Source organism: Scomber japonicus, chromosome 9, assembly GCF_027409825.1.
Source record: "Scomber japonicus isolate fScoJap1 chromosome 9, fScoJap1.pri, whole genome shotgun sequence".
Classification (NCBI taxonomy): domain Eukaryota; kingdom Metazoa; phylum Chordata; class Actinopteri; order Scombriformes; family Scombridae; genus Scomber; species Scomber japonicus.
Window position 1 is genome coordinate 20,283,512 of NC_070586.1, and position 27,004 is coordinate 20,310,515.

Here is a 27,004-nt window from a genome sequence, read left to right on the forward strand (position 1 = left end):
GTACAGCTTTACTTTGTTCATTCCACTTTCACCTTCTTAAAAGAATTCATGCACCAAATGAAAAGTGGAAACAGTTATCTCTGTAAGCTGTTAAAGGCACAGAATCCCACTGATCCCACTGCTTGTTTTCAATATCCTCCTCACCCTCCTCCTACTTTTTTACTAAACCCCATCTTGCTCCTGTCTGCTCCCTCCCTGCCCCCGTTCTCTTTCCACCCATGTCCTCCCTCCCTGTGTGTGTGAGCGGGTCAGCCCTCCCTACTAGGCAAGTGAAGTAAACTCCCCCTTTTTGCCCCCCCCCCACTCTCTCTCTCTCCCTCTCTCTCTCTCTCTCTCTCTCTCTCTCTCTCTCTCTCTCTCTCTCTCTCTCTCTCTCTCTCTCTCTCTCTCTCTCTCTCTCTCTCTCTCTCTCTTTCTCTATTTCTCTTCACTCTGTCTCTCTCTCTCAGCTGGGCTGCTACTGTCAGGTTGGAGGACAATCAACTGCAACTGCTGCTGCCACTACTGGTGTGTCTTGTGTGGTGTGGGCTTTCTCACGTTGCGGTGGACGCACACACACATACAGGAGCTTGCCCGGTCCTGCCCCTCTCTCTCTCCTCTCTCTCTCGCTCTCTCTCTCTCTCTCTCTCTCTCTCTCTGGCACATACACACAAAGAGCGAAAGGCAGTGTATGAGTGGCGGATCCTGTTGTGTGGAGTGTACTGAAGAGAGGAGAAGAGAGGAGCTGAGCGGCAGACTCTACCATGCCAGTGCAGGGAGAAAGGCTGACGCGCTGTCTCTCTCTCTGTTTCTGGAGCCGGAGTCCTCTGCTGTTGCTTGGACTGTTCTCTCTGCAATCACAAGCATACGGTGAGTTACTACAAACTTTTTCCACTCACTTCTGCCCTCAACCTCGTTGCTGTTTTTACTTAGCTTTGCTCTGAAGTTGCTCTGCTGCAGTTCATCAAGTTTCTCTTTTACACCTTAAAAGTTTGCTTTTTGAGAATTCTTAGGTGTCAGCGTGTTGTTTTTTTGTGTTTCACTTCTCAAACTTTTCACTATTTGTACACCTTATGGCTACATGTATGATACTTTTTGCAGCTTAAATCTCACCTTTGCCATGCAGTGTCTATAGTCTGTAGGCAATTTGTGATGACTGAGTTTTAGGAATGAGCGTCTAAATGTTGTAGAGCTGATCCTACATGTCTGTGGTTGTTTTACATTCAATAATCGTTCATGAGTAATGTTACATGTCTGCATCCAAGCAGCAAATGTAGGATCATTTTCATATCTTTTTTATTTTCATTTATAGGATTTTGGATGTGTGTTGATCTGATCATTTGAGACATCAAGTCATTTCAAAAACATAATTATAGGGCAAATAAATGATGTTTCATATAAATATGTACAATAAATAATCTCTTAAAAGTATTAAGCAAGACTAAAACATATTTGGAGACTGTATTTGTTTGAATAATTATTTAAATTAGAAATGTACTGATTTTCTGATCACGCTGTCAATTTCACATTTTCACACAAAGTTGCTCTGGTATTAGGTTACGTATTTTGTGCTCGCTGATTTCCTCAGATATGCAGAGAGTTATATTGTCATGGACTGACATTGTTACCGTTAGTCGCATCAGCCGCTTTGTCTGTGACCATGTTTGGTATCTGGAGTGTGATTGGCGAGGTGTTGGAGGGAGAACGTGTCAGATTTAATAGTCTGTTATGTTTAGTCCTGTGATGTGTGTCTTTAAGGTTCAATACTCCGCTTCTGTTGTTTTTCCTGCTTATATGGCACGGCAGCACAATCACTGATTCAGAAAAAGTCAGTATTGAAGGAATTTACAGGCTTGGACAGTGTTTCTTATGAATGATGGTGTCTGTGCATATTTTTCTTTTCTCCTTTTATTGTTGGTCTATTTAAAGTCATCAGAGATTGTTTCACCCGGGAGTCCTGAAGTTAAGCCAGGAGAGGCTCATACCTCATACTGTGTGTTATGTGCTGAGGTCGTCCTGTGACCTTTGGTTGCATGTCACCCCCTCTTTCTCATCCATCTTTCCTGTCATTGTCAGTGGTTGAGTTGGCTTTCCTATGGAGTCCATGCTGAACACCCTCTCCCTTTGGTTAATCTCTTTGCTTGCAAATGCTGTTTTATCATTAAAACAAAGCCTGGCAAGAAATAATAGTCTAAATGCCATGAATATCTGAGTCATTTGCACTGTGCACATGAACATACACATGGACACAAACATAAAAATCGTGTGAATGTTTTAGATTCATAGCAACACATACTGCTCTGTCCAAGAAGCCTCAGAACACCTGCCAAAGAAGAAGACATATGTGAAATCTGACATCAAACTGGACCTCAACCAAGTTTTTTTCTTGTTTGTGTTAAGTCATTCACACTATTATTACTGAGTTTATATAATTTCAGAAAAATCCAGAAGGGATAATCCAAGGGTAACTGGACTTGCTTTGTAGTCTTGAAGATCCTTTGCTTCTCATCCCAAAGCCCTCCTTATTTCTGGGACCAAAGCAATTCCAGTTGGCTGTGGATTAGTTATACCATGACCTGGAAAAACCTTTACAGACCTGTTTTAGAGAGTGTATTTATTTTCCCCCTGATTCATCTTTATGGATAAAAGTACTAGTACTCCTTGTATTGCTGCATTAATTAAGTGGTGCATGTGGGACATAGATAGAACCTCCATAAGGTGCAGTGGTTTTGATTTGGTATCAGGTGTTAGGATGTCCAAGATGCAGTGGTAACACCATTGTAACATCAGTGCTCCACCTATAGGTCAATAAAACCAATTGCCTGTCACTGATATTGAATAGATCTGACACTCACTGAAATCATTTTAAAATGTTTTTTATCTGATACATATTTCAGCCGTCACTCCTATTTCTGCAAAACCTGCCTGTCCTACTATTTCTCACAGCAAAGTCTGTATAGGTTAAAAATCATTTAAAAGGTAGATTATTCTTAACTTTAAGAGTATTGCTGTGTTTCGAACTTCCTTGAACATCACCTAAATTCACAAATTGTAAATTCTGAAAATAAATAGAATACATTTTTTCTTTTTTTTTAGTTACTGTGTTAACGCATCAGCTTTGGCTTCAGCAAAATGCCCACATTGTAAATTTGATAAAACAAACCCAATAACTTTGTAATTTAATTTCTCAGCCAAAATATTTTTTGTCTATCACCTGATTGTATTTCAACCTGTTCGTTGAAGTTGAATCAGGTGTGCCTGAGCCTTTCAAGTTGTCGAAACTGTATTTAAAAAGCGTTTTGCCAGCGGCTTTAATGCCAACACCCTCACACATCAATGATTGATTTGACCAGCAACAGGCTCATTCATAGGTTGACATACAGATGATTGATTGTCCTGGTAATAGATTCAGCTGTGACTCAACAGGCAAATATTTGTTTTCTGAAAAACTCCATGGTAAAGGAAGGTAAAGCGAGAGAGAGATTTTTATTCAGACTATCTGCACCTCACTCACTGTATTCTCTCCATCTTTCTTCTTACTTCTTACCCATTCCCTCTCTGAAACAGCACAAGGATGATTGATAGACTGAGTGATAGTCTAGACTTGTTCAGCTAGTGTTTCTTGGTCCTATAGCCACAGGTGAACTGGAGTCATTGAAGGGTTTAGACAGGCAGTAAACAGTTACAGTGTTGTGTCTGCATGAAGGTCACAGTTTTCCCTACAGCATGTCTCAGCCATTGTCTCACAGCAAACGAATAAAGGGCAAGGTGTTCATTATTCCTCAAGGAGAAATTAGACTGTATGCACACTTTAAAAGTGTGCATCTCCCCCAACCTACACACACACACACAGATCTTCTGTGACCTTCCACCTACGCCAGGCTGCAGCCTTCAATGTGAGTTCTGGGAAGTGAGGAGTGAGCGTGATAGCTTACATTTCATTGTCCTTGGTGGAAATAAGCACCGCTGTATCAGTTTTCACAGTCAAAGCTCTGCCAGTTGCTTTGCTTTTGTCACTGCCTGCTAATGAGACTCTTTTGCTCTCTGCAGAAATTTAGGTTTTGTTTTAACAGTATAAAACACCTACCATGGATTTAGTCAAAATCAAATAATGTTATTTGATACTGTGATCTCCAAGTACTGAGAATATGCTGTACCACTCTTCAACTTGTATTTTTAAAGATCTGTTCTTAGTTTTCATTATGTTGTTGACAAAATGTGAGTGCTGCATGATTCTCTCTCTCGCTTTCTTTCTTTCTTTCTCTCTCTCTCTCTCTCTCTGTCTCTCTCTCTCATTATTTCTGTGTGTCACTGAACACCTGCTTGATGATTTCAGGTTTTACTGAGTTGTTGTTTTCTTTACATAAGAACATTTTTTTTTACTGAAAGCTGCGTTCACATAGCCTGGGTTCTCATTCCAGCGAGATTCTACTTCCCTCAGAAAGTTAGCAAGAGAACATTTTTGTCTGAGATAGGGAACCAATCACAGAACGGGGAGGCGGACTCAAGGCGATGATAGCGTACAGAAGCATTGGATCGACATTCGTTGATCCCGCCTTAAATACGAGGAAATGAACGGCTCCTCGCCAGACCCTACCTCAATCTCATGTGAGATTGAGGTAGGGTCTGGTGTTAGCCAGGCTAGTGTTCACAGGGTGTGATAGAGACAAAATGTACTCTATGTCTCTTTACTTTGAATGTCAGTTTAAACCTGGTGTCAGATGATAGTTTTCTAGAAAATCAACATGCTGTGCAGGTGATAGACATTGTCACCCATGCTGAAATGGATGCATCTCACAGATCAAAAGTATTAAGCTGAGTGCATTCAGGCATGAAAAATGATGAAAGTGTGAGTGAAAAAGCAAGAAGTGCAGGAAACAAACAGGGTTCAGGTAGACTTAATTTTTCAGGAAGTCGTTGACAAAACTATTATGCCCATGAAAAGCTGACAGAGACTTTTGAATAAGAAACAGAAGGCATGAGAGCTGACTCACTGTACCAAACTGCAAGTAGCTCTTTCTGCTTCTCAGTCTAAAAGCTTCCTGACAGGATATGTTGAGATCTCCTGCTGGAAACCGATACCTCATTAGAACTACTGATCTTGATGGCTGTAAAGCTGAAACAGAGAGGTTAAGGTGTTGTTGCTGGTCATTGAAAACAAATTGTTGATGTCCTGAAGAAAACTCACACCTTAGATTTAGCCTTTTTTATTTTCACTGCCAGTCACATCTGAAATCAATTCTTCAACACAGCTGGAGCCACAAACCATGGTCTACCCAGGGAGACTCTGAACGGCCAAGGGTTAAAAAGGCAGACCCAAAAGGCTAATATGGTGGCAGCAGTTGAGGATATATGGGTTCAGTGACAAAGCATAACAAGAATATGAGTCCCTGATATACCATGTTTGATACTTGGCTCATATTTTGAGTGTTTCAGAAAAAATGTACCCTTGATATGACCTCTATAAGGTGGAAGGTAAGGGGAAGTGAGGAGAGTTTTGGACTGAGGGGTATTACATCCTGTAATGGATACAGATCCAGTAACTTTTATCCCAGTTAGATTACCGGTCTGGCCCTGACTTCTTAAGACACAGCTGGAGCAGAGGAAGTTTGTGTGTGTGTGTGTGTGTGTGTGTGTGTGTGTGTGTGTGTGTGTGTGTGTGTGTGTGTGTGTGTGTGTGTGTTCATGTGAGGGAAGGAGATTTCGAAAGAGACACATTTTATATTTTAATATAGAACATTTTTAAATACATATTTTAATATGTATTTAAAAATACATATTAAAATAAAGTATAAAGTAAAAGGAAAGTATTTGCATTTGAAATGTTTGTAATTTTAAAGGCAAAGAAATATGTTTGTACGTTTTTTATTATTATTATTTATGTACTTGGGTACAGAGGCCAGTATTTCAGCCCATTTATTGTCAAGGTCAATTTCATTCCATGTTGTGCTTTGGAAAAGTTTGCAGTCAGTTTTATTGTGCTACTTAATAGTATTGTACAGTAGTCATCAGGGGAATGTAGTATTTTAGATGATTTAAGTTCAGTAGTCATACTTACAATGTGATTTTGAACAGTATAGTTGCTGTGGTTATTGTTGTGAAGCAGAGTTTTGACACTCTGATTGCGGAAGCCGCGAGCTTTCAGCACAGTACAGTACAACACAACACAATACGGTGATGGACAGATAACAGGTGAAGTGGAGCAGTGCAAAGCTGTCTGTCGCAGCCACACTGCACTGGGACTATAAGGGCTTAGGGTTTTCCATGCACTCGCACTCCCCTCATAATACTCCCTCCTCCACCTCCTGTCTGCCCCGGGAACAATTTTTTGGATAGGAAAGTATGGAAGCACTGGGAGAGTGTTAAGATTCTTTGTTTTTGCTGTGTGACTTGGTGCATATTCAGTCAAAATGGACATATATATGTGTATATGTGTATATATACAATATAGTGTAATTGTTAGCTTTGAAAAAGAGTAGATAGGAGCAGATGTGAAATGAAGGGGGGACAGGGCTCTATGTCAGGAATAGCACTGAAAAGTGTACATTTGCTTGTATATTTTAACACAAGTGCATTTTGTCCCAAAAAAGGTTACTCAGTCAGGCTTTTAATGCATATCCTCCATTTCACTTTTTTTTTTTTTTTTACCCTTAAGTCATCCTTTTTGATTTAGTGGTGAAACATTTTCATGCCAGGGTTGGTTTTAGTGGCTTATTAAAAGATGCTGTCATGTTTTGTGTTGACCTAAAATAAATCACCTTATGATTACCTTATGATTACATGGTAACCCCATTACCTGTGCTCCCGTCCAGTCACAGAAAAGATAAGTGAAAAAAGAGAGTGAAGAAAACAGAGACAGAAAGAAAGAATCTGCTACTCCAAATGTAGAAGTGAAAAAAAAAAAAAGTATTACAAGCTGTAATTTAAGGTCATTTGTGGATGTCAGGATGCCCACTTTTAACCAAATGGCTTTGCAATAGAGACAATCATCATACGCTATGATAGGTACCTAATGGGTGTCCAGATGGGAGTGGATGTTGAATGTGTGTGCTTGTGTATATGTGTGTATGAACGCCGGGACTAGCTGACAGCATGTTTGTCCAGTGAGATAGTACAGAGGAGGCCTGGAGCCAGTGATGGGTGATATGTGACTTAGTTAATGGGAAACTAATCACATGGAGGAGACAGTGGGACGCATACAACTGTAAACACACTTACACAAACACACATGCGAAAGCCAGGACCTCGCTTACTGATTACACGTACAGAATGCTGTCATCTGTTCGTGTCACACATATCACACGAACACACACTAATGTCCTCACTTTCCACATTTTCCACACATTAATAGGGAATACATTAATATCCTCCCACAGCACACACATACTCTACACACATACACACATACAGGCTGTGAATGGTTTGGAAAGTGGCTATTGAAACCTCTGGAGATGACTGAGACGCCACAGACCAGAACACTGAGAAATAAACACATGGCAGCTATAATGTTAACACCATCAGAATCAAAAACACACACTTAACGTATGCATACATTAACACACCCACACCCTACAGGCACACAGCAAGGTACTTACACAAATTTGTTTCATTCTCAGTGTCGGACATCTCAAATTCAGATTTTGTTCATTTATCATGCAGCCCTAGTGATTGTGGTCGGTGGCTTTTACTTTTGTTTGAAAATGATGGATTTGTGTTCTACAGTGTGAATGATGTGTGTATGCGTGGTTTTTCTTGACAACAAATAGATGTTTTGATTGTCCCTATCCAGGGCTAGATGTGTCCTGAAAGAGAAATTATCGTTTGCGGTATCTTATTCCACACTCTTTGTGTGTGAATGTTTATGTGTGTGTTCAATGGAGCTTTTAGTTATGCATTTTTGAAACTGCATTTCTGTGATATGAATCCAGCCTGGATAGTCTTGTCAAAGTTTTTAAACCATTCATAGCAACAATAACACATGTTTGTGTTTGACGATGTGTCCCTGTTGCTGTGATGCTCCAGAACAAATTGTGCACAAGCTTGATACAAGACTTGACTCGAGCCCTTGAGCCTTGTGGCGGAGCCTGAGATACACAACATTTAAATGAAAATGAACACATATTGAGCAAATAAACATTCTACAGTACATTTACTTCACTTTAAATGCCAGCACTAAAGGAAGCTGTGGATGAAATAAATCACAGGGTATGAAGCAGTGGTGTATGCACATCTACTTTTAGTGAGCACTAGTTTGATTAGATCAGATAGACTGGAAGATGTAACGTGTCTTAAAAATTACTCTGCGATCTACATAATCACAGTTATTTTCCCAAATAACACTTTACTTAGTTGCATGATTTCAGTGGGTTATTTTCCACAGCAGTCATGACAATATGCCTTTGAAAATTCTCACATATTTAGGATATCTAAGTCACAGTTAACTGAACTTGATATTTGGTCTTTTTCTCCTTGTATCAAGAGTTTTCTTTTCTCCTCCAGATAGTTTGACGTGAAGGTTGTAAAAACAATAGGGTCACAGCTTTGTTATTGCAAGTAAAATCACAAATAAAAGAGCTTGTGTCAAGGCGCTTTGTAATTCACCAAGGTCAGAAAATATAAACAAACTCACTTTACATGATTTATTTTCTGTTCTTGTAGGCATGTGTGCTACCACACATCATTTCAGAAATAACTGCAAGTAAGAGCAGCTTGACCCAGGTTACTGTACAACTTCAGCTTGAATAAAGGACAACTTGAATAAACTAAACTTCATCTGAGCAATTTAAATTAATCTGAGCATTCACTATAATCAAGCTATTTATGTTCAAACCAATCGAACAAAGTCAAACCTGTGGGATGGATATTAGAAACTAGCAGCACATCACACATCAAGAAGATTATTAGAAATGCCGAACTTGTGTTGCAAGTTTTAGTGTCTAATTTCAATCAGTTTGTTGCTTTTGCTAACCTTCAACGTTTGGATGTCATAAACTTATACATCCTCCTTCTCTACAGTGCTTCACTCACTCTTTTCTCTACACATCAACCTTTGCCTTGTCCTTTTTGTTGTTGTCTGTGGTTGTGCTGTGTATTTAAAGTCTATAGAGTATTTATTTTAAGAAATCATGCAGTGGATGGGTATTTCAAGTGGGTCAATCCTTCAGCTAGTATGTGTTTGTCTGCTGTCATACTGTGTTTACCAAGAGCAAATAATATCATTGAGTACAGAAATAAAATTTGATTATTTATAACCCTAATTATAAAACAACAACCAGGTTTTAGGATACAACAACAATGTGTATGTTCATTGTTTTACGTAGGATCTTACTGTTGAGTGAAGAAGGTAAAGAAAGACAAGAGATGGAGAGATTGTGTGATGGTGAGAAGATTCCTGTACTTCACTACAAAGGTACAGGAATACTATATGACTGAAAACTGCTTGGTAATATCATTGTGTTTACGTCTTTGTGTTTTCATTTCTCTCATCTTTGTGTTCTCTGCTTGCTTTATGTGTGTGCACAGAAACAAATATGAACCAGCAGGGAAAGATTGCATCTACCAAAAATACAGTATCCCTACTATACTTATGTCACTCTCCATTTTCCATCTTACCTTTAGCTTGTTTGAGCATTTTTAATTGCTCTGTTATATGCACAGTGTGGGTGCAAGTGTCACATTCCTTTAATTCTAAACTTGGGTTGTTATACTTGCCATGGCCAACTATCGACTTGGCGAGTGTGTGGCTATTGTTTATCACCATGATTTTTGCATACCACCATGATGGAACAATGTGTCACATGATGATATCACGGGAATAGCATATCCAATATGATAAAAATAGCTGCCAAGTTTGAATAGACTGTGCCTGTGTGCATTGAAATTCAGTGCTGCTTATTACTCTATGATGTGGTGTGCGTCATACTCTGTTGTATTCTGTGACAAAAACAGAACATAGACTATATAAGTAATGATATAACTTTTAGCCCTTCTAATGAGAGATTTCAGGGTTATGGCAATATGTTTTGGTCAGGGGATATATAGAGGCTTTGCCTTTGTCTTTTTGCCACCAAGGGAATCCCTTGTCAAGATCTTACAGACTGCAGGTGCAAAACATACACTTCAATCGAGCAGTAGACAACTCAAAGAGGTTAAGATTTCATATCTGCATCAGTGGATCACACACACTCAGTTTAAGGTGTTTTAGGGAATATGAGTTTGCATAGGACCTACATGTTTAAGGCTGTGGATGTAATGTCTTATTTGGTTACATTTGGAAAAAAGTTGTATGACAAATATGTTCATGCACACAGACACACACACCTACACACAAACACACGGGGAACAAACACTTGACAGTGGGAGACTGACAGAAACCACCAATGGAACTAATTGGCTAAAGTTCATCAAAAGTTCATTTTATATCAGTAACTGCTACAGTTGCTGCGGTTCACACAGCTGTTGTGTGTTTGTGTGTGGAGATCAGAGACTATCATTATTTCAGTTTTGCTTATTTGTTTTGTGCTATTTTAGAGTATTCAGTCTGAGGGACACCTCTTCTTTGTTTTTTTGTTTTATATGTTTGTTAATATAATATTTCTCTTAGTCTAAAGATGTACAGTATTACCTGTTCTGAATATCATGTGTTGCAATAGTGCATGTTTTCTCTGATTGCTCTGATAAATTGATATTGTGTCATGCAGTGTAAGTCTGTATTATGCTCTTGCATATGGAAAAGCATTCCTTTGTGGCACACACTTCTGTCTGATGGAATAAAGAACAGCTGCTTTAAGGGATCTGTAGGAGATCTCAATGCTTCTTGTAGCTTCATTAGTCTTCCAAAGGAGTTATTTGAAAAGACATTTAGGAGAACGTTATCTTCTTTGTATAAATTCTGAAGAGCATGAACTCTGTTTAACTATACAATTTTGAACTCTGAGTAAATATTTTTGTCAGCCAGTCATTCTCATAGTTACAGTTTAATAAAATGACTCAATGTACCTGATTTGGATGTATATTTTAATAGGGTTTTACTAGAGGCTGGTGGTATGGATATAATCTGCCATCACAGCATATGTGATTTTATATTGCAGTATTGATGGATTGTATAAATCACAAATTCTGGAATTTTCAAATGCCGGAGAGGATTTTCTGTTTGTTGCCTTACTGAAGTTTCTCTCACTGACTTATAGTATGCTGGCAATGGTACATGTGATGTAGCGAAGTGTCTTTATTACATTGTCTAACTCTAGTGGCTGTGACATTTATTTTTATTGCATCTATATGGCAGATCAGTTTCAGGTGGTCAGGATGTAGTTTAAGTAGTTTATGAGCCAGATTTGAACTTCAGGCTTTAGAAGTACATGCAGTAAACAGCTACAGCCCAGTTATCCAGCAGTATGCCTGCTGTACATGTTAGTTGATGTGGGATGTTTTGTGATGAGAAGGAGCCCACAGATGGCCATGAGAATGAGCATAGGCGCTTTTGATTTAGAGACCAGCTGGTCTCCTTTCTCTCTATTCTTTGCTTTGCTCTCTCACACCTCCTTAAAGGACAGTTTCATCATTTCCTTGTATTCCACTGAGGGGATGCTGAGGGCCTTCTGGAATGAACTCAGAGTTCCGGAACCTTTGTGTACCTATCACTCATCCCATAAAAGGGGACACACACACACACACACACACACACACACACACACACACACACACACACACACACACACACACACACCCCACTGGTCCCAGCATAAAGCTGGCAGATGACAGCTGCATTACCAAAGACTGGCACTGGCTCATTACCACATCATTCATCAGTGATCAGTGTTACATAATGAAGGAATGTTTAAAGAGCTGTTGATGATGTTGTGCTGGAGGACAGAAGAGTTGAATGCGTCTATGCGTCTACAAGATTTGAAAATAGGTAGTATCAGAGAAAAACGTTTTATTTCATTGTATTTTTTTTAAACTTTTTTTCATATTGTCCCTTACACTTGGAGTGCTAAAAAAATCCATCTAAAATTATTTAGATGCCGCATGGCACCACTTTCTTCTTTTGTAATTGGATGCTTTGTGGTCAGTCACTATTCACTTCATGTTAATCATCCTAATGTTTTTTTTTAATACTGAACAATAAAAAAAGTAATTTCAATGGCAATTGCCATGTTGCTTCTCATATGAAAACCAGTTTTCAGTCCTTATGTTTTGTAGCTACTTGTGCTCTTTTAGTAGCACTCTCAGTTAGAATTCATCTGATAGGTTTAGGAGAGTGAATGGATAGAGAGGTGTTAAAATGTGGGAGAAGAAAGAAGCAAAGTTTTGTAAAATGGTAAAGAGAAAAGAAAGAGAATAAGAGTAGAATCCGCTTCTTTTTGCAAGCTATAAGGAAAAAGGGTGGAGGAGTAATGATGCATAACTTCCCTCAAGGCACCAGTGTATACAGCAGACCACAGCTCCGTGGCTGAGATTGTGTGCTGTTAAGCTAGAGACTGAAAAGCCAAAGAATCACTATCTTGATTTAATTCAAGTGTCAATAAGCACAATCCCTGAATACAAGTTTGACATGAAGTGTAAGTGATCTTTCTCCTTAAAATATTAGAAGATATAATTTGATCAGCTGTGGTTTATGAGCAGTAATCCTGCTCCCACAATCAGAATAATGGTGATAACTATAATTTGTTCAATGACTTATCACGATAAAACATAGCCATTAAGATAAGAAAACAGAGAGAGCTTACAGGACTCAGGACCTACTCACGACTCATTTGAATTCCAAACCTTGAACTTTTGGTTCAACAAGGACTCAAGTTTAGCCAAAATAGTAAGACAGTCAAGTCCGCTTCCCAGCATCCATCTACTAGCTTACAAAATGGGGTTCATTAAGACATTCCTGTACATGTGGGATGGCTCAGCTCATCTCAACATTGACAGGAAGGAGAATGTGGAGATAAGAATAGGCACTGAAAGCACATGGAAGTGGAGAGAAAAGCAAAAACATCAGAGAGGGAGAGAAAGAACAGGAGGGAAAAAAACAAAAACCTTTCACCTTCCATGTTTCTTCTGATGCACAGACGACACTGTCAAACACCAGGAAGATGAACTACTACTTAGAAGAGAAGGGAGGAAAGAGTAGGGGGGGTGGGATTGGGGTGGGGGGTGGCAGTGTTGTCAAATGAGTGTGTCTTAAGTGGAAGGGGGAGGCAGGCAGTGTTTACATGGGCTCGGTGAAAGGGCTTTTCTGGTAGGCCTTGTTTGACATGGCCAAGATGACTAATGAATATGTTCTCTCTCCCTCTGTTTCCCCTCTGTGTGTCTAACTCTGTCTATCTCCCTCTGAATCTCCCCTCTTCATCTTGCTATCTCATGCACAATATCCCTCTCACTCATTTCTATCCCCTTTGTCTATCGAAATATCTGTCGTCTTCTTTCTTTCGTTTTTTCTTTCTTTCTTTTTTTTGTTTCAGTTTGTACAAAGCGGCATCTGTTGAAAAAAGGCCTTTTAGCTTTTGGGGGTTCATGAGGCCATGGTTGTTAATTGCGTGTTGACAGTGGCCCCTATATCCTGCCATCAAGACTGAGAAGCCTATAGGGGAGACCTGAAAGCTCATAATGGTATCTGAAAGGCCATTTTAGTGAAAGAACGTGAAACAATTATAGTGTTTCTGAAGCACCTGGAAATTCTGCCAGTTTCAGCATGCATGTATTGCTTAACTTGCAGTATGTTTTGACATCAGTGGCACTTAGTGTAGTTTGGACTTGAGCCCCACTGGTCAGTGCAAGGGGGTTGCACTTAACAGCCAAAACCAGGCCAGGGGACGATATTTTCTGATACTTCTTATTTACTTTCCCTGGCCCCTCTCATCATTCAATCCAAGGTCTGAATATATTTTAGATGAAAAGCTATCTGTTTCTATGGAACACTTATTCTTCTCACCAGCCACAATCAATGGACAGTAGGTGCTAGTTGTTTTTCTGAGATAAGATTTGAAGAACATGCATGGTCAAAGCCTTCCTGCTTTTTAAAACAGCAAAATATATGACCCTAGTCACTCTCCCTTCCACAGACAGATGGGACACACTCATAGAAAAACAGCTTATACTTCTGGACCAATGAAACACTCATTAATCTCTGTATCCAAAGCATCCGCTGATCAGAAATAGAAATAGAAATATGACAAATAAAGAGAAAATCAAGAAAAACAACAAATCCCAAGTACTGTAATACTGATTCAAGATAACACGATAAGAGATAGAGATACAAAGAGATACATGGTTAGATTACCACAGATGACTCATACACATGCCTGACATTTCCAAAGAGTCAGGAGACAGCGGGGAGCCATAAGGTAGCTATAGTCACAGTTGTAAGATAAAGTAATTCCATTGATATTACATTATGAAATGTCAGAATATATGGGCCTTAGCCTGGTAATGCTAAAGTATCTCAGCATACTGGAAAGATGTAAATAATGTTGTTTTGTAATGTGACAGAAATGAATGTGAGGGAATGAGGGAATTGTATGGTTGCTACAGTTTTGAATACAGTTTTGAATACAGAAATATCACACATGCAGAGGAACACTAAGTCTAGCTAATAACAAACAAGTCTTCTATGGCATACATTTTGTTACATGGAAGCCAGTAATGATCTCATTTTTTGTCTCTCTCTCTCTCTCACTCAGTCACACCCACACCCACACATCCGCATACACATAAAGAGCAGTAGCCAGGGATTCCAGGTGTAAGATGGATGGGAAAGGCTTTGTGTTTTGTCAACAGCACAGCAGCACATCACATGACTATCCACAGGACTCACATAGAGAGGAAGGGCCAAAGAAAGTGGAAGATGAGAAAAGAAGATTGAGAGGCGGTGTGAGTAAGTGGTGAAAAATAAAATAATGAGATAGGGTTTAAATGGGGAAAGAAAAGGCTATGAAATTTTATTTAAGGCTGATAAGTAGGAGAGGGGCAGAGGAGGGCTAAAGGAAGAGATATATGGAGATGAAAAAGGGGGGCGTGAGAGGTGCAGTGAGTGGCAGTGAGTGGGACACAAAGTGAGTGAGCATTAGGGAGTAGGATGGAGTAAGTGATGGGAAGGAAGGGGAGAGAGTGAGAGAAAGGGTGGAAAAGGCCAGTGGCCTCTGCTCTGTCCCCTCTGTGTGCTGCTAAACTGCCCACCAGTTCCCTGCAGCTCTGTCACTTCTCGTTTGTTAATCCCCCTTTCTTCTCCCCCTCCTACTCTTCCTCGCTCCCTTTCTCTCAAATTGGTCAATTGTTAATGTGACCCCTTTAAACCCTACCGTCCCTCTCTTTTGGTATTGTCAACACATTATCAGTGTGTACAAGAGAGACATTTACAAAGGGAAGTGTTTGTTTGAAAGAATTTGCTAAAGTTTTTTATTTTTTTATTTTATTCATTTATTTTCATTTTTTATTTTTGTTTTGATAGATCCCATGTGCAAAAAAAAAATAAAAATAGACACAACATTTTATGAAGCTTTTCTATAGTAATGCATGTTTATTTTATGTTGTCTGATGAGGAAAGACTACACGAGATACTGGGTCTATTTAACACTGCACATATGTCCATCATGAAGAAAGACAGACTTAGTGCTAGTGCTAGAAATCAATGTCAAATCACATCAGGGTGTTTCTCAATTGTCTGCATACTCACATTTACTCAGAGACCACACTGCCTACTGTGGCACTACAGCAGCACTGGACATGCTGACTAAAGTTATGGCTCTAGAGCTGGCACCCCACCAGATCTGTATGAAAATGTATCACAGTCGACATAATCGTGGTGAATGAGCTCCACCACTTCTTCCATTAAACTGCATTTTCTCCTGGATTGTAACACAAAGGAAAAACCTTTAAGCATTAGATCAGAATATAACTGGCAAACACAATATTGTATCTTTGAGTTGCCTTTTAGTTTTGACTTACTTTTCTTTTAACTGTAGTCACTATAGTCAACATCACTTCAAGTGGTAACTCTTTGACTACAGATTCATGAACATCAAATAATACAAGTGCAACACAACAAAGCAGATAAAGTATCAGTAACAGTGAAATAAGTCAAGGCAAACAGAAAGACGTAGGGAACACGCACATACATTTTTTGGCATATTTGTGTAGAAATGTGTGTCTGTATGTTCCAGTCTATCAGTGAGGTCTATCTCTAGTTCTTTGATGTTTTGTTGAAGACAGCTTTGCTCAGATGAAAGAGAAGATATCACCTACATAGCCACCCTGAAAATATAAGCATTTCGAAGTTTCCTTTCTTAAAAATTAGTTTTTCGGAGGTGAGGCCCTCTTCAGATTCTGTATGATGCATCTATTGTCATTGAATGTTCACATACAACAACATTTGCTGTATCTCATAAAATAAAACTGTTTCCATTCACTTTGCTCAACACACACTCACATACCCACACATGAAATAGAATTATTAATTAAATTGTTAAATAGGATAACACGCTTTAAAGTAAAGGATAGGCTAAACTGTATATGCAGTTATTAAGATTGTGGCAGAATGTATTGAGCATATGAGTAAAAGAAATGGAGAAAAAGGAAGAAAAAAAACAGAGTTGTCAGAGTTGTAGTTTAAAAGTGACTGCACTGCTGCATCACTACCAGCCAGGTCACATTAGCCTTACAAGGTTAGTGTTTTACTTTTGCTAGCCCACTTGTTGTTATACAGCTAGATATGTTGCAGTAGATTAGCAGGAACCCTACTTAAAGATAGATAGATTGTGACATGTCATACGAGAACTGTGATACACAGTATCAAGGGGTTTGAGGGTACGGGCCAGTATATGACATTATCTTCACTTCACACATTTTTTACAAAGACTATTAAGAACCTCAACCCCTGAGGACAATCCAGCTTTAGAGCCCCCAATAACTAAACACCCATGTGGCCAGTAGTTGGAGTTTCCCGCTGTTCAGTAAATGTTGTCCTTTTATGTAATTGTGACCATGCACAGTGACAGCCATTTCTGTAAAAGGGGGGGGGGGGGTATTCTCTATTTTCTCTTAGCTTGAAACATGTTCATTTGTTTCTGGCATATAAGAAAAAAACTGCAGTTTTGTGGGTTAAATTCCTAAGAAGGGTATCTCTCAGTCACTTCCGCTTTTTAGTGCATCCCTTCTTCTTTATGCAGACAGTAAACATTTGCACAGAGAAATGAAAGTTTCTTATTTTCTTAGTTATGTCATGACTGTGCCTATTCACCTATTTTGTAGAAGGATTTGCTGGTTCTCATTCAAATGAGAGAGGCATCTGCTGGAAAAGGAACCTCTGAACTATAGAACGAGAGGTTGAAAGTGGAGTAAGAGGGCAAATTCTGTATCTGCTAGTAGTTTATTTCAGAGAGGAAGGACTCGTGCTTATTTTGGACCATCTCTGCTTGCAGCTGTTAAGCATCTGGTCTCAATGATCATGCTAGAATGAATGAAAATCTTAAAAGCCATGAAGGAAAGACACTTCCGTGATTCTTTTTTCCCCCCTCAAGTGACAAACAGGTGCCCTTTTGAAATAGGATAAGTAGGGAATACAACAGCTTCGTTCTAGTTCTTAAGAACTGTATCAGTTGTTAAGAGTAAAAAAAACATCTGCTGTGAGTGAACATATTGCACAGTATCGGGTGTTCAAGCTTAAAGTTTGTTTTTCTTTTTTCTATGGTATATGTTGCTTTTTTGTTTCTGAGCTTTTCTCTTGTCAGTTTTGTTCAGTTTAATAGTGGTTTCTATATCTCTCTCACTAAAGTATGTGTCAGTTCAGTCAGACAACTCATTTGGAATGTATTTATGATGTGATTACAGAGTATGTACAGAGTTGATATTTTGGCGTCTTGGATCTGATGTTATCACTCCCTGCAAGGAAACACTGGCACAGCAGACATCGGGGAATTAAACTTCTGCTGCAGGGGAACTCAAAAATACAGATCTGCAGGTGGATGTTGAGCTTATCAGATGCAATATGAACAGCAAAAAGGAGTCACAGTAGCAGATCTGGATTAAATTAAATATAAAATCATCATTATACATGTGCCACGAAAGAAAAGTTAATACAAAATAAATGTGTAGATGACATCAGTATGCATAAGTGCAGAAATTAGCACCTCTAGAAAGCAAGGCATTGACCACAACCAAATCTGCAAGTAATGAATAAAACAGCCTGGAGTAGCACACATTACAGTTGAAAAGGGTATTCTTTCTTCCATATGTTGGAGCTTGTCTCACCTAATACACACACGCACATCTTCTTTTTAAAAATTTTTTTTCAGGCATAGACACCTTTATTTGACAGTTGATAGACAGGAAATAATGGCAGAGAGAGGGGGGTGCATGCGCTCATAACCACTCGACCACCTGCGTGCCTATACACATATAACTTAATATATTCCCTTCCTTTCATGATCTACTTTTTTCCATTCCAGTAAGCTACAATCTAAATCTGGCTCCCTTGTTTATTACCACCAATATATTTACCTTGTTGCAGATATTTTGTATCCTAAACATCTTCTAGTAGAGTCCATACATTTGATGGCACCACTAATGCAGTCCTAGACCCGTGTCAGCACTGTGTGCTTCACTCTGTAAAAATGCATTATGTATAATTGATGATTGTTTTTCCTGTATCTCACAGCTAAATGTCTCCTGTTTTCACCTTCTCTTTGATTTGTAGGCAATATATTGGACAGTATGCTGCTAAGAGCATCCAGTAAGGAGGCAGTGGAGAGTGGGAAGGAGACAAGAGGGAGTGCATCTCCTGCTTCATCCTCACAAAGACTACTGTGGTGTCACTGCTATCACCACTGCCCAGATGATTCAACCAATAATACATGCAGGTAAGCTGTAAGGTACTCAAACAATATTAGGTTGCTGCCCTCCATCTAAACCCTCGTAATGTCTCAAATAATAACCACAACTACGTCTGAACACAAAACAGGTACATGCACCTGTGATTGCATTAGCAGACAGTGTTTCCATGAAATGATGTTATTGGTTGATTTACTTACTGTTGCTGAATCTTGTTTTCCAGGACGGATGGCTACTGTTTTACCATGGTGGAGGAAGAGGGAGGAGTACCAGTCCAGACTGCAGGTTGCCTGGGTCTGGTTGGATCAGAATTTCAGTGCAGGGTGAGTAGATCACTGCAACATTACAATCTAATTATTCCCCACCTATCTTGTGTGACTATCTCATGTGTGCCATCCATCTAAGATCTTTACAAAATGTTGAGTTTAACAAGTTCAGATGATAAGGCAGAAAATTTAGATCTGATTGTATTTGTTTGCGCCTCTTCATATGAATTAAAAAATAGAAAATAAATTCAATGTAGTAACATGCAGTTATTTTCATTGTTGATTAACTTCTTTGTTATTTAGTAACACATCCTCATGATTGTGTTGTGTTTAAATATTTAACTTTATAAATTGCTTAAATGACTTCTCAATTACTGAAAGTTAATTATCTCTGCCGATTAAATTCATATCTTGAAACAGAAAGCATGAAACAGAAAGGAGTGAGGAAAAACACTTTTCTGTGTTGCAGGATACATGGAGCTCACGTCAGAGGAGATCACTAGAATGCTGTACAGACCAAGATTACTGTAACAAAAACCTGCATCCTACATTGCCACCACTCAAGCCACCTCGTAAGTATCTCTGTCTATACTCTCATCACTATATGTCTCTTTTTCTCCAATGAAACACAGAAGCAATTATAAAGAGCTGTGTGTACACTAGTTGGCAGGTGACAGTTACAGTGCTGCAGTGACAGCGATACAGACAGGATCAAGAACTGTCTGTGACTGATGGTGTTAGAGCACACAGGAATCAGAGATAGAGATATCATGACATTGTCACATAGTCAAAGACGACTAAAGCTGGGGAGACAGTGGGAGATACCGTCAAATTTCCCCACATTGAGCTAGCCAAAGCTGCAGAGTGTCAAGAGGATACTGAGGTCTCTGCTATGTACAATACTATACTCTATGTGTGTGTGAGAGTCTTTTTGTGGATGTGGGACAGTAAGCCTAGATTCCCCAGGAAATCACAAGCCCCAGTAGACAGCGAGGGCAGAGTCATCAATCTGAAACCCTATCATAGGGGATCAGGAAGGGAATTCATCGACTAGACTGAGGGCTTCCTCTGGCTGTTGAGGGAAAGGACTGTGTGCCAGAAGAAAATGAAAAATTGATTAGTGAGATATGATTTGTACTTGAATAACTGTAAACCGGTTCTTTCAAGTGACTTGAAAGGATGACAGATTTCTTGGTATCATTTTCTTTTCCCTTGCCATGTATTTATTTTTTTTTGAGTTTTTGATCCTTTTTTTTTCGTCCTCTGTTTCAGCTAACGTTTATTAAACACAAAATGTACCTTCATATTATTGTGGATAATTGACAGAAATTTACATGGAGAAGAAAAATGTGTTTTTGGGATTTAATTTTTTTTGCTTACTGACATTTCTTCTTGTCTCTTCATATCCTCCTCTCTTTATTTCCATCTTTCTATCCTTTCTTTTTTTCCATGCTTTTCCTCCCTCTCCAGTCTATGTAGATGGAAAGATCCACCACATGGCCTTGTTGATCTCAGTTACAGTGTGCAGCATTATACTGACTGTTATTATTGTCCTCTGCTACTTCAGGTAATTACATATAACTATTAAACAATCATACATAAACGAGAGTAAAGAGTCACTCACACACCTACAATTATAATGTTCACATCAGTGCATATTTGTATTCCCATTTGTTTATGGTACTTTTCTTGCGTAAGAAAGTATGCTGAAAAATTATGTGGTTTTACAGATACAAGCGCCAAGTGTCTCGTCCTCGGTACAGTATTGGCCTGGAGCAGGATGAGACTTACATTCCCCCTGGAGAATCTCTGAAGGACTTGATAGAGCAGTCGCAAAGCTCTGGCTCAGGCTCGGGGCTCCCTCTATTGGTGAGATACCCAAATTGCAAGACAGACATAGGTCAGTTCATCTAGACAGACAGCACTTAACCGTTTCCCACTTTTTGCTCCTCCTCAGGTGCAGAGAACGATAGCCAAGCAGATTCAGATGGTGAAGCAGATAGGCAAGGGAAGGTATGGAGAGGTGTGGATGGGCAGGTGGAGGGGAGAAAAAGTGGCTGTGAAAGTTTTCTTCACCACTGAGGAGGCCAGTTGGTTCAGAGAGACTGAGATCTACCAGACCGTCCTGATGAGACATGAGAACATACTGGGTAAGACTAGTTTCTTTCTTTGGGGTTTGGTGTCACACTGCCTGCCTGCCTCCCACATGTAACATTGTGCAAAGCCAAACTATCTGTGTCTGTGTCTGTCTGTAAATATGTATCTGCTGCTCTGGTTGTTGCTCTAATTTTCTACTTTCTTTAAAATCAATCCATACTCTTTACTCTTTGTGCTGCATCGCATTAAACCACATTTCTAACTGACATTTGAAGTCAGTTGACATAATCTATATTATTCAAAGTAACAGTAATCCTACACAATGGACAAATGGTGTAGTGTAGTATAGAAAATCAATGATTATGATATATAGATAATTTTAGAGAAATTTCATATCTTGGTATTGTAGCAAAAATAAACAAAATGACACTAAATCCTCCCTGCAAATAACACTTACTAAGAATACACCATAGTTGGAGTTGGACTTTGTCCATTTTTAACTATGCTGCACCACACTGCTGCATCACACTACTGTGCCAAAACAGATCAATTATAGCCAAGAGAACATATACCACAACAAATTATCAAGAAGACAACAACAGACTGCAAACCAAAGCTTACATAATTAAATGCAACAAGATGCGTAGTAATTAAGTAGTGGGGCAAGAGATCACTAGAAGACAGACTAACTGCTGTAATGCATATTGCTGCAGTCCACAGTTGAAAATATATGATTCATTTTGAATGGAACACTGAAGAATGGAAGATCTGAAATAATAATATCAAATCCACTGGAAAAAAATAAGATACTGAGGTCTCATAAGAAGAGAAAAACTGGCAGCTTCATGGAAAACAGTGTCAGATGCAGCACATAAGACTACACTGTCAAATTTAAAGACCCCTATTCAGTGCAAGCAGTGCTAAAGCTTCTCAAAGGAGTGTTAAACACTGAAGTTTAAAATGACCTAGAAATGTTTGTGAAAAGTTTACTGATATTGTTATATGTGTGCTGATATTCAGACTTTACACATTATTTGGTTGGTGGGTAACTTTTGTTTCCCAACATTAATTTTAAACAGTGGTACCATAGAGTATAATTAAAACGAAGTGAAATTGTCATCTCTTAAGCACGACATGCATGCTCACTTCTTGTTCTCAAAGCAGGGGCTCTGTTGGGTTTTAATAATCCAGGAGCTTTAGTTATTTAGATAAAGTTTTAAATATTAAACAGAATTTCAGGGACCTGTATATTCACCACACAGCAGAAATAGGAGTTGTCTGTTCTGCTCTGCCTCTATGATTAAGCTTAATTGATTTAGCATCTGAGTGTTTTCAATGAGGACATAAGTAGTCTAGTTTATATCTGCCTTAATTGCCTGAGCTAAAGCTACAAGGGAACCTATTAGACCATGGGTTAGACTAGACTGCCTCCTTGACTCCACTGAAACCATATTAAATTATTTCTCCCTTCACCCCCCATCTCCATCCATAGGTTTTATAGCTGCAGATATTAAAGGAACTGGCTCTTGGACCCAACTCTACCTAATCACTGACTACCATGAAAATGGCTCTCTGTATGACTACCTCAAATCAACCACTCTAGACAATAAAGCCATGCTGCGACTGGCTTACTCATCTGTATCAGGCCTTTGTCACCTCCACACCGAGATCTTTGGCACACAGGGCAAACCTGCTATTGCTCACAGGGATCTGAAGAGTAAGAACATACTGGTGAAACGAAATGGGACCTGCTGTATAGCTGACCTAGGGCTGGCAGTCAAGTTCATCAGGTGAGTGTACACAGCAAGTGCTATTTGGCATACAAAGAGATGCTTGCATTATTTGCTGAAATATTTATATTTAATTATTTTTAATGTAAATCTATTTTTAATGATCAAAGACTTTGCTTAGCTTATGGAGTTTAGCACTTGTTTCCAATTGATAAAGATAACTTTGATCTCTGATTCTGCAGTGACACCAATGAGGTAGACATCCCTCCCAATACCAGAGTGGGTACGAAGCGCTACATGCCTCCAGAGGTTCTGGATGAGACACTGAACAGAAGTCATTTTCAGTCATACATCATGGCAGACATGTACAGTTTTGGCCTCATCCTCTGGGAGATTGCTCGGCGTTGTGTGTCAGGAGGTATAAAATACACTTTGTATGTATTTTTTGGCAATTTGGTACAGTTTTGAAAACTTTGAAAACACTTTTGGGATCTTATTTGACAAAATGTATCAACACCTTAATTGTCAAACAACACACAGACTAAACAGACTTATGATTTTATGAAATTATTTTTGATAGGTATCCTTGAAGAGTACCAGTTGCCATACCATGATTTGGTACCTACAGACCCTTCATATGAAGACATGAGAGAGGTGGTCTGCATCAAGAGACTACGGCCATCCTTCCCCAATCGATGGACCAGCGATGAGGTGAGATATGCTACATATACACTTACTGTAGGCATGCACAACACACACACATTGATGACCTTCTTAAAATCATTGTGTGTCTCCACAGTGTTTGAGACAGATGGGAAAGCTGATGACAGAGTGCTGGGCTCACAACCCAGCCTCCCGCCTCACAGCTCTGCGGGTCAAAAAGACACTTGCCAAGATGTCAGAATCACAGGATATCAAGCTGTGAACAGGCACTGCCAAGTGTGTGTTACACACATAGAAAGGGCACTAACAATCAAGCTTGCTCTGGTCCAGGCTGACCAATACCTTTTTTCCTGGGGAAAGGAGGTGGGACAGGAAGCAAGAAGATCACGTGGGTGTTGCAGGATCACAAAGTCCAGAATCCCACAACTCCCCATTGGAAAATTTATGACAGGACTGAGGTGTTTGACTAAATTAATAATAATAAAAAAACAATCAGGCCTTGTGAGGCCCTGTTCTGTTCATCAGAGAAGATGAGACAGTTTAATTTCAAGCTAGTGAGAGGACTCTAAAAACAGATATAAGTTCCTGTCCACATGCTCCAAGGGCCATGGAGAAAGAGATTGAGTTTGACTTGGCACGGTAGCTGCAGAGTCACACAAACAAGCTACTGATCAGTGAGTGGAAAACTATATCACTGCTTTCTGTGAAAGCTAACTTACCTGTAGATGAAGATCTGATTGATAGTACAGAAAGGATGTGCTTAAAAGTAATCTGTAATTGCAGTTTGACACCTCCTTTCAAAAACACTGTCACCCCACCACTGGCTTTATGTTTTAATTGGACTGAACACATTGTTGTCACTCATAAATTGATTGCTTTTGGTTACAAAGACTGACATTATGTGACAGGAAAAAAGTGTATTTTGAGGCTTTAAAAGTTCTGTTTATGCTGGTAAAGTTTTTAAACACTGAAGAGAAAATATACCTGTATTTTTGAGTTGTGATTGGTAATGAAAATTGTAAAATCATTTTCCATGTAAAACTCAAACTCTTTAAGACTATATGTGAACAATAAAGTTTATGTCCAAATCATTTTGGATTGAGGCTCGAAAGGCCTCTTTGTTTCCTTGCCTTCCATTAGAACTTGTATTAAAAATCAAACCGTTACAGTAAGGGAGTGCTCTAAGCACAACGGTGCCATCCGTAGGCTTTCCACAGCAATTACAGGAAGGGAACTTTGCCAAGGCAATCAGAAACTGTTGTACACTAACCGTAGTGTTGACGTCTTTCTTGATGATGTAGTGATCTATTATAACTGTGTGGAATTGTGCCTGTGTTAGTTTAGGAGTACCAGAAGTCATTTGTCATGGGGGACTTCTATCAGAAAAACAAAATACCCTCAGTACTTTTGTGTCATCAGTCACTCTGTATGTGTGTTTTATGCAGCTGTTGGTAGTTGCTGCACCCAAACTGGGCCAGAAGGCTTCACTTTGAAACTGTCAAACAATGTTTTGAAAAACTGACTGCACCTGGCAAACACCCCCAGCGATCCCCAATTGATCACACCACCAGAATACTGTGGACATCACATAAGGTTGCCTCACCTAAACTACTTATAGAATTGATTCACCATAATAAACAGTTTGCAGCTGTCATAAAGAACTCATCTGGCTTCTGTCAGGGAACTTTTTCCAGTAATTTAAACTATCACATAGTGGAAGTCAAGTATTAAGAAGCTTAAAACAGCCTTACTGCCTCAGCATGAAGTGGCTCTCCAGGTAAATCTGGACACCTATCAACACAGTCAGCAGGCCATTAGTTCTTCCACTGGTCTGCCGTCACAGCAGTGCCAGTTGAGATTTCCTTCAATTAGAACTAATCGATTAATTTCCAGCTTGTGTAATCCACTTGTAACACTCTTGATAAACTTTCCTACAAAGGTCAGTGAGTTTCTTTTTTTGGTCTGTTCCAACTGAAATAAAGGGTTGCACTGTCACCATCAGAGGTTTGGGTGTGTCAGATTTGTTGTGTTATAAATGCCCTTTCTTTCCTCTTGGTTGATGTGCATTATTGAACCTGTACCTACTGTAGTAGTCCGTGAGAGAAAGTGGTGTTTTTATTCAGTAAAAGGTTGAACATTCCCCAATAAAGTGTTTCACTCATCCATATGGCTGATGCACAGTTTGTGGTGGCTGAACAAGGTGCATACTAATGAGTCACTTGGCAGTGCCTCTTACTGTTAAGGCATGCTCTCCATATTTTCTTTGTTAAAAAAAAGTGGTGTTCTTCATTACAACCTGCCGGTACTGCTGAGCACACAGCATGTTAAACAGTGACACCATAAGGATTTTCTGTTTCAATTTCCTTCCTTTTAAGGTACTACATCCAACAAATGATTGAGTCTGGAACCTGTAAATGTGAATTTCACAAAAAATAAAGTGAAAGTAGTGCAAAACAAATGTATATATTCATGGTTTACAAATTGTGTTTCTGACCATTTCCCTTTAACATTATAGGCTGCAACATATTAAGTGAAACAGAAGAAATAAGCCACCAAAGGCACTACACATTTTCAGTGTTGCTTATAAATATAATTTAATTGTCTTAAAAATTCTTTCTTACACTTTGTACAGAAAACAATTAGAGATAGAGAGGCAAGCATTCAGCAAGATTGAGCAAGATTCATGAAGCGTGCCAGAATTAGCTAAAATGGAGCAACACTACCCCGCACTAATCAAATAAAATCACCCCTGATAGTAACATGAAAATAAAAATGCACTTACAAGCACAGCTATAGTTATAGACTTCTATCATGATAACCAATGCCAAGTTTGCATAGTAGACACTGCTTTTACAAAAAAGGAAAAAAACTTAAATAAAAACTTGGAACATACAAACTAGTATCTAACTGTACTGCTCTTTTTTATATTCTGAAATTTGCCAAATGTAGCTGACAGTACACAACTGTACATAGTGTGGATAGAAAATATTTTTTACATACTTGGATATCTTGACACTACTTTCTTCATTTTCACATTGTGGAGGTTCACCTTCTGGAGGCTTACATGTGTCCTCCTCATATGAAAACTCCCCTTTTTCAGCCTACTCTACTTTAACAAACAGTCTATCCTGCTGGTGAACTGTAGACTTGTGGCAGGGAACACATTTTGAGTGAAGTTACAGAGCACTTTTCCTTGCACACATTTCATCAGTTCAATGTTTGATCCTGTATGCCTTTGAATTAGTCAAAGATGTTGATCACACTGTATGAAAGAGACACTGTCATGACCTTTGGGTTCATGTTTTGTTCTGAAACAAACTGAAATAATAACTTGATGTTTTAGGCTTTTATCCTCATAAATTTAACACAACTCTTCCCTTTGATTTCCACACTTCTGACACCAGAAGTTGAATCTAAAAACATTCAAAACATCCACTCTGTCATTTAATA

At 39.0% G+C, this 27,004-nt stretch overlaps 1 protein-coding gene across 1 annotated transcript; it reads left to right on the top strand.

The window, feature by feature from the left end:
- Positions 1-718: 718 nt before the first annotated feature.
- Positions 719-25,962, top strand: bmpr1ba (bone morphogenetic protein receptor, type IBa). The gene is made up of 11 exons (XM_053324934.1): positions 719-849; positions 18,665-18,827; positions 19,022-19,121; positions 19,534-19,636; positions 20,535-20,631; positions 20,795-20,933; positions 21,022-21,214; positions 22,654-22,951; positions 23,134-23,309; positions 23,472-23,602; positions 23,691-25,962. Exons 1-11 carry the CDS (start codon positions 744-746, stop codon positions 23,814-23,816), a joined length of 1,632 nt encoding a protein of 543 aa, XP_053180909.1. The 5' UTR covers positions 719-743; the 3' UTR covers positions 23,817-25,962.
- The last annotated feature ends 1,042 nt before the right edge of the window (positions 25,963-27,004 follow it).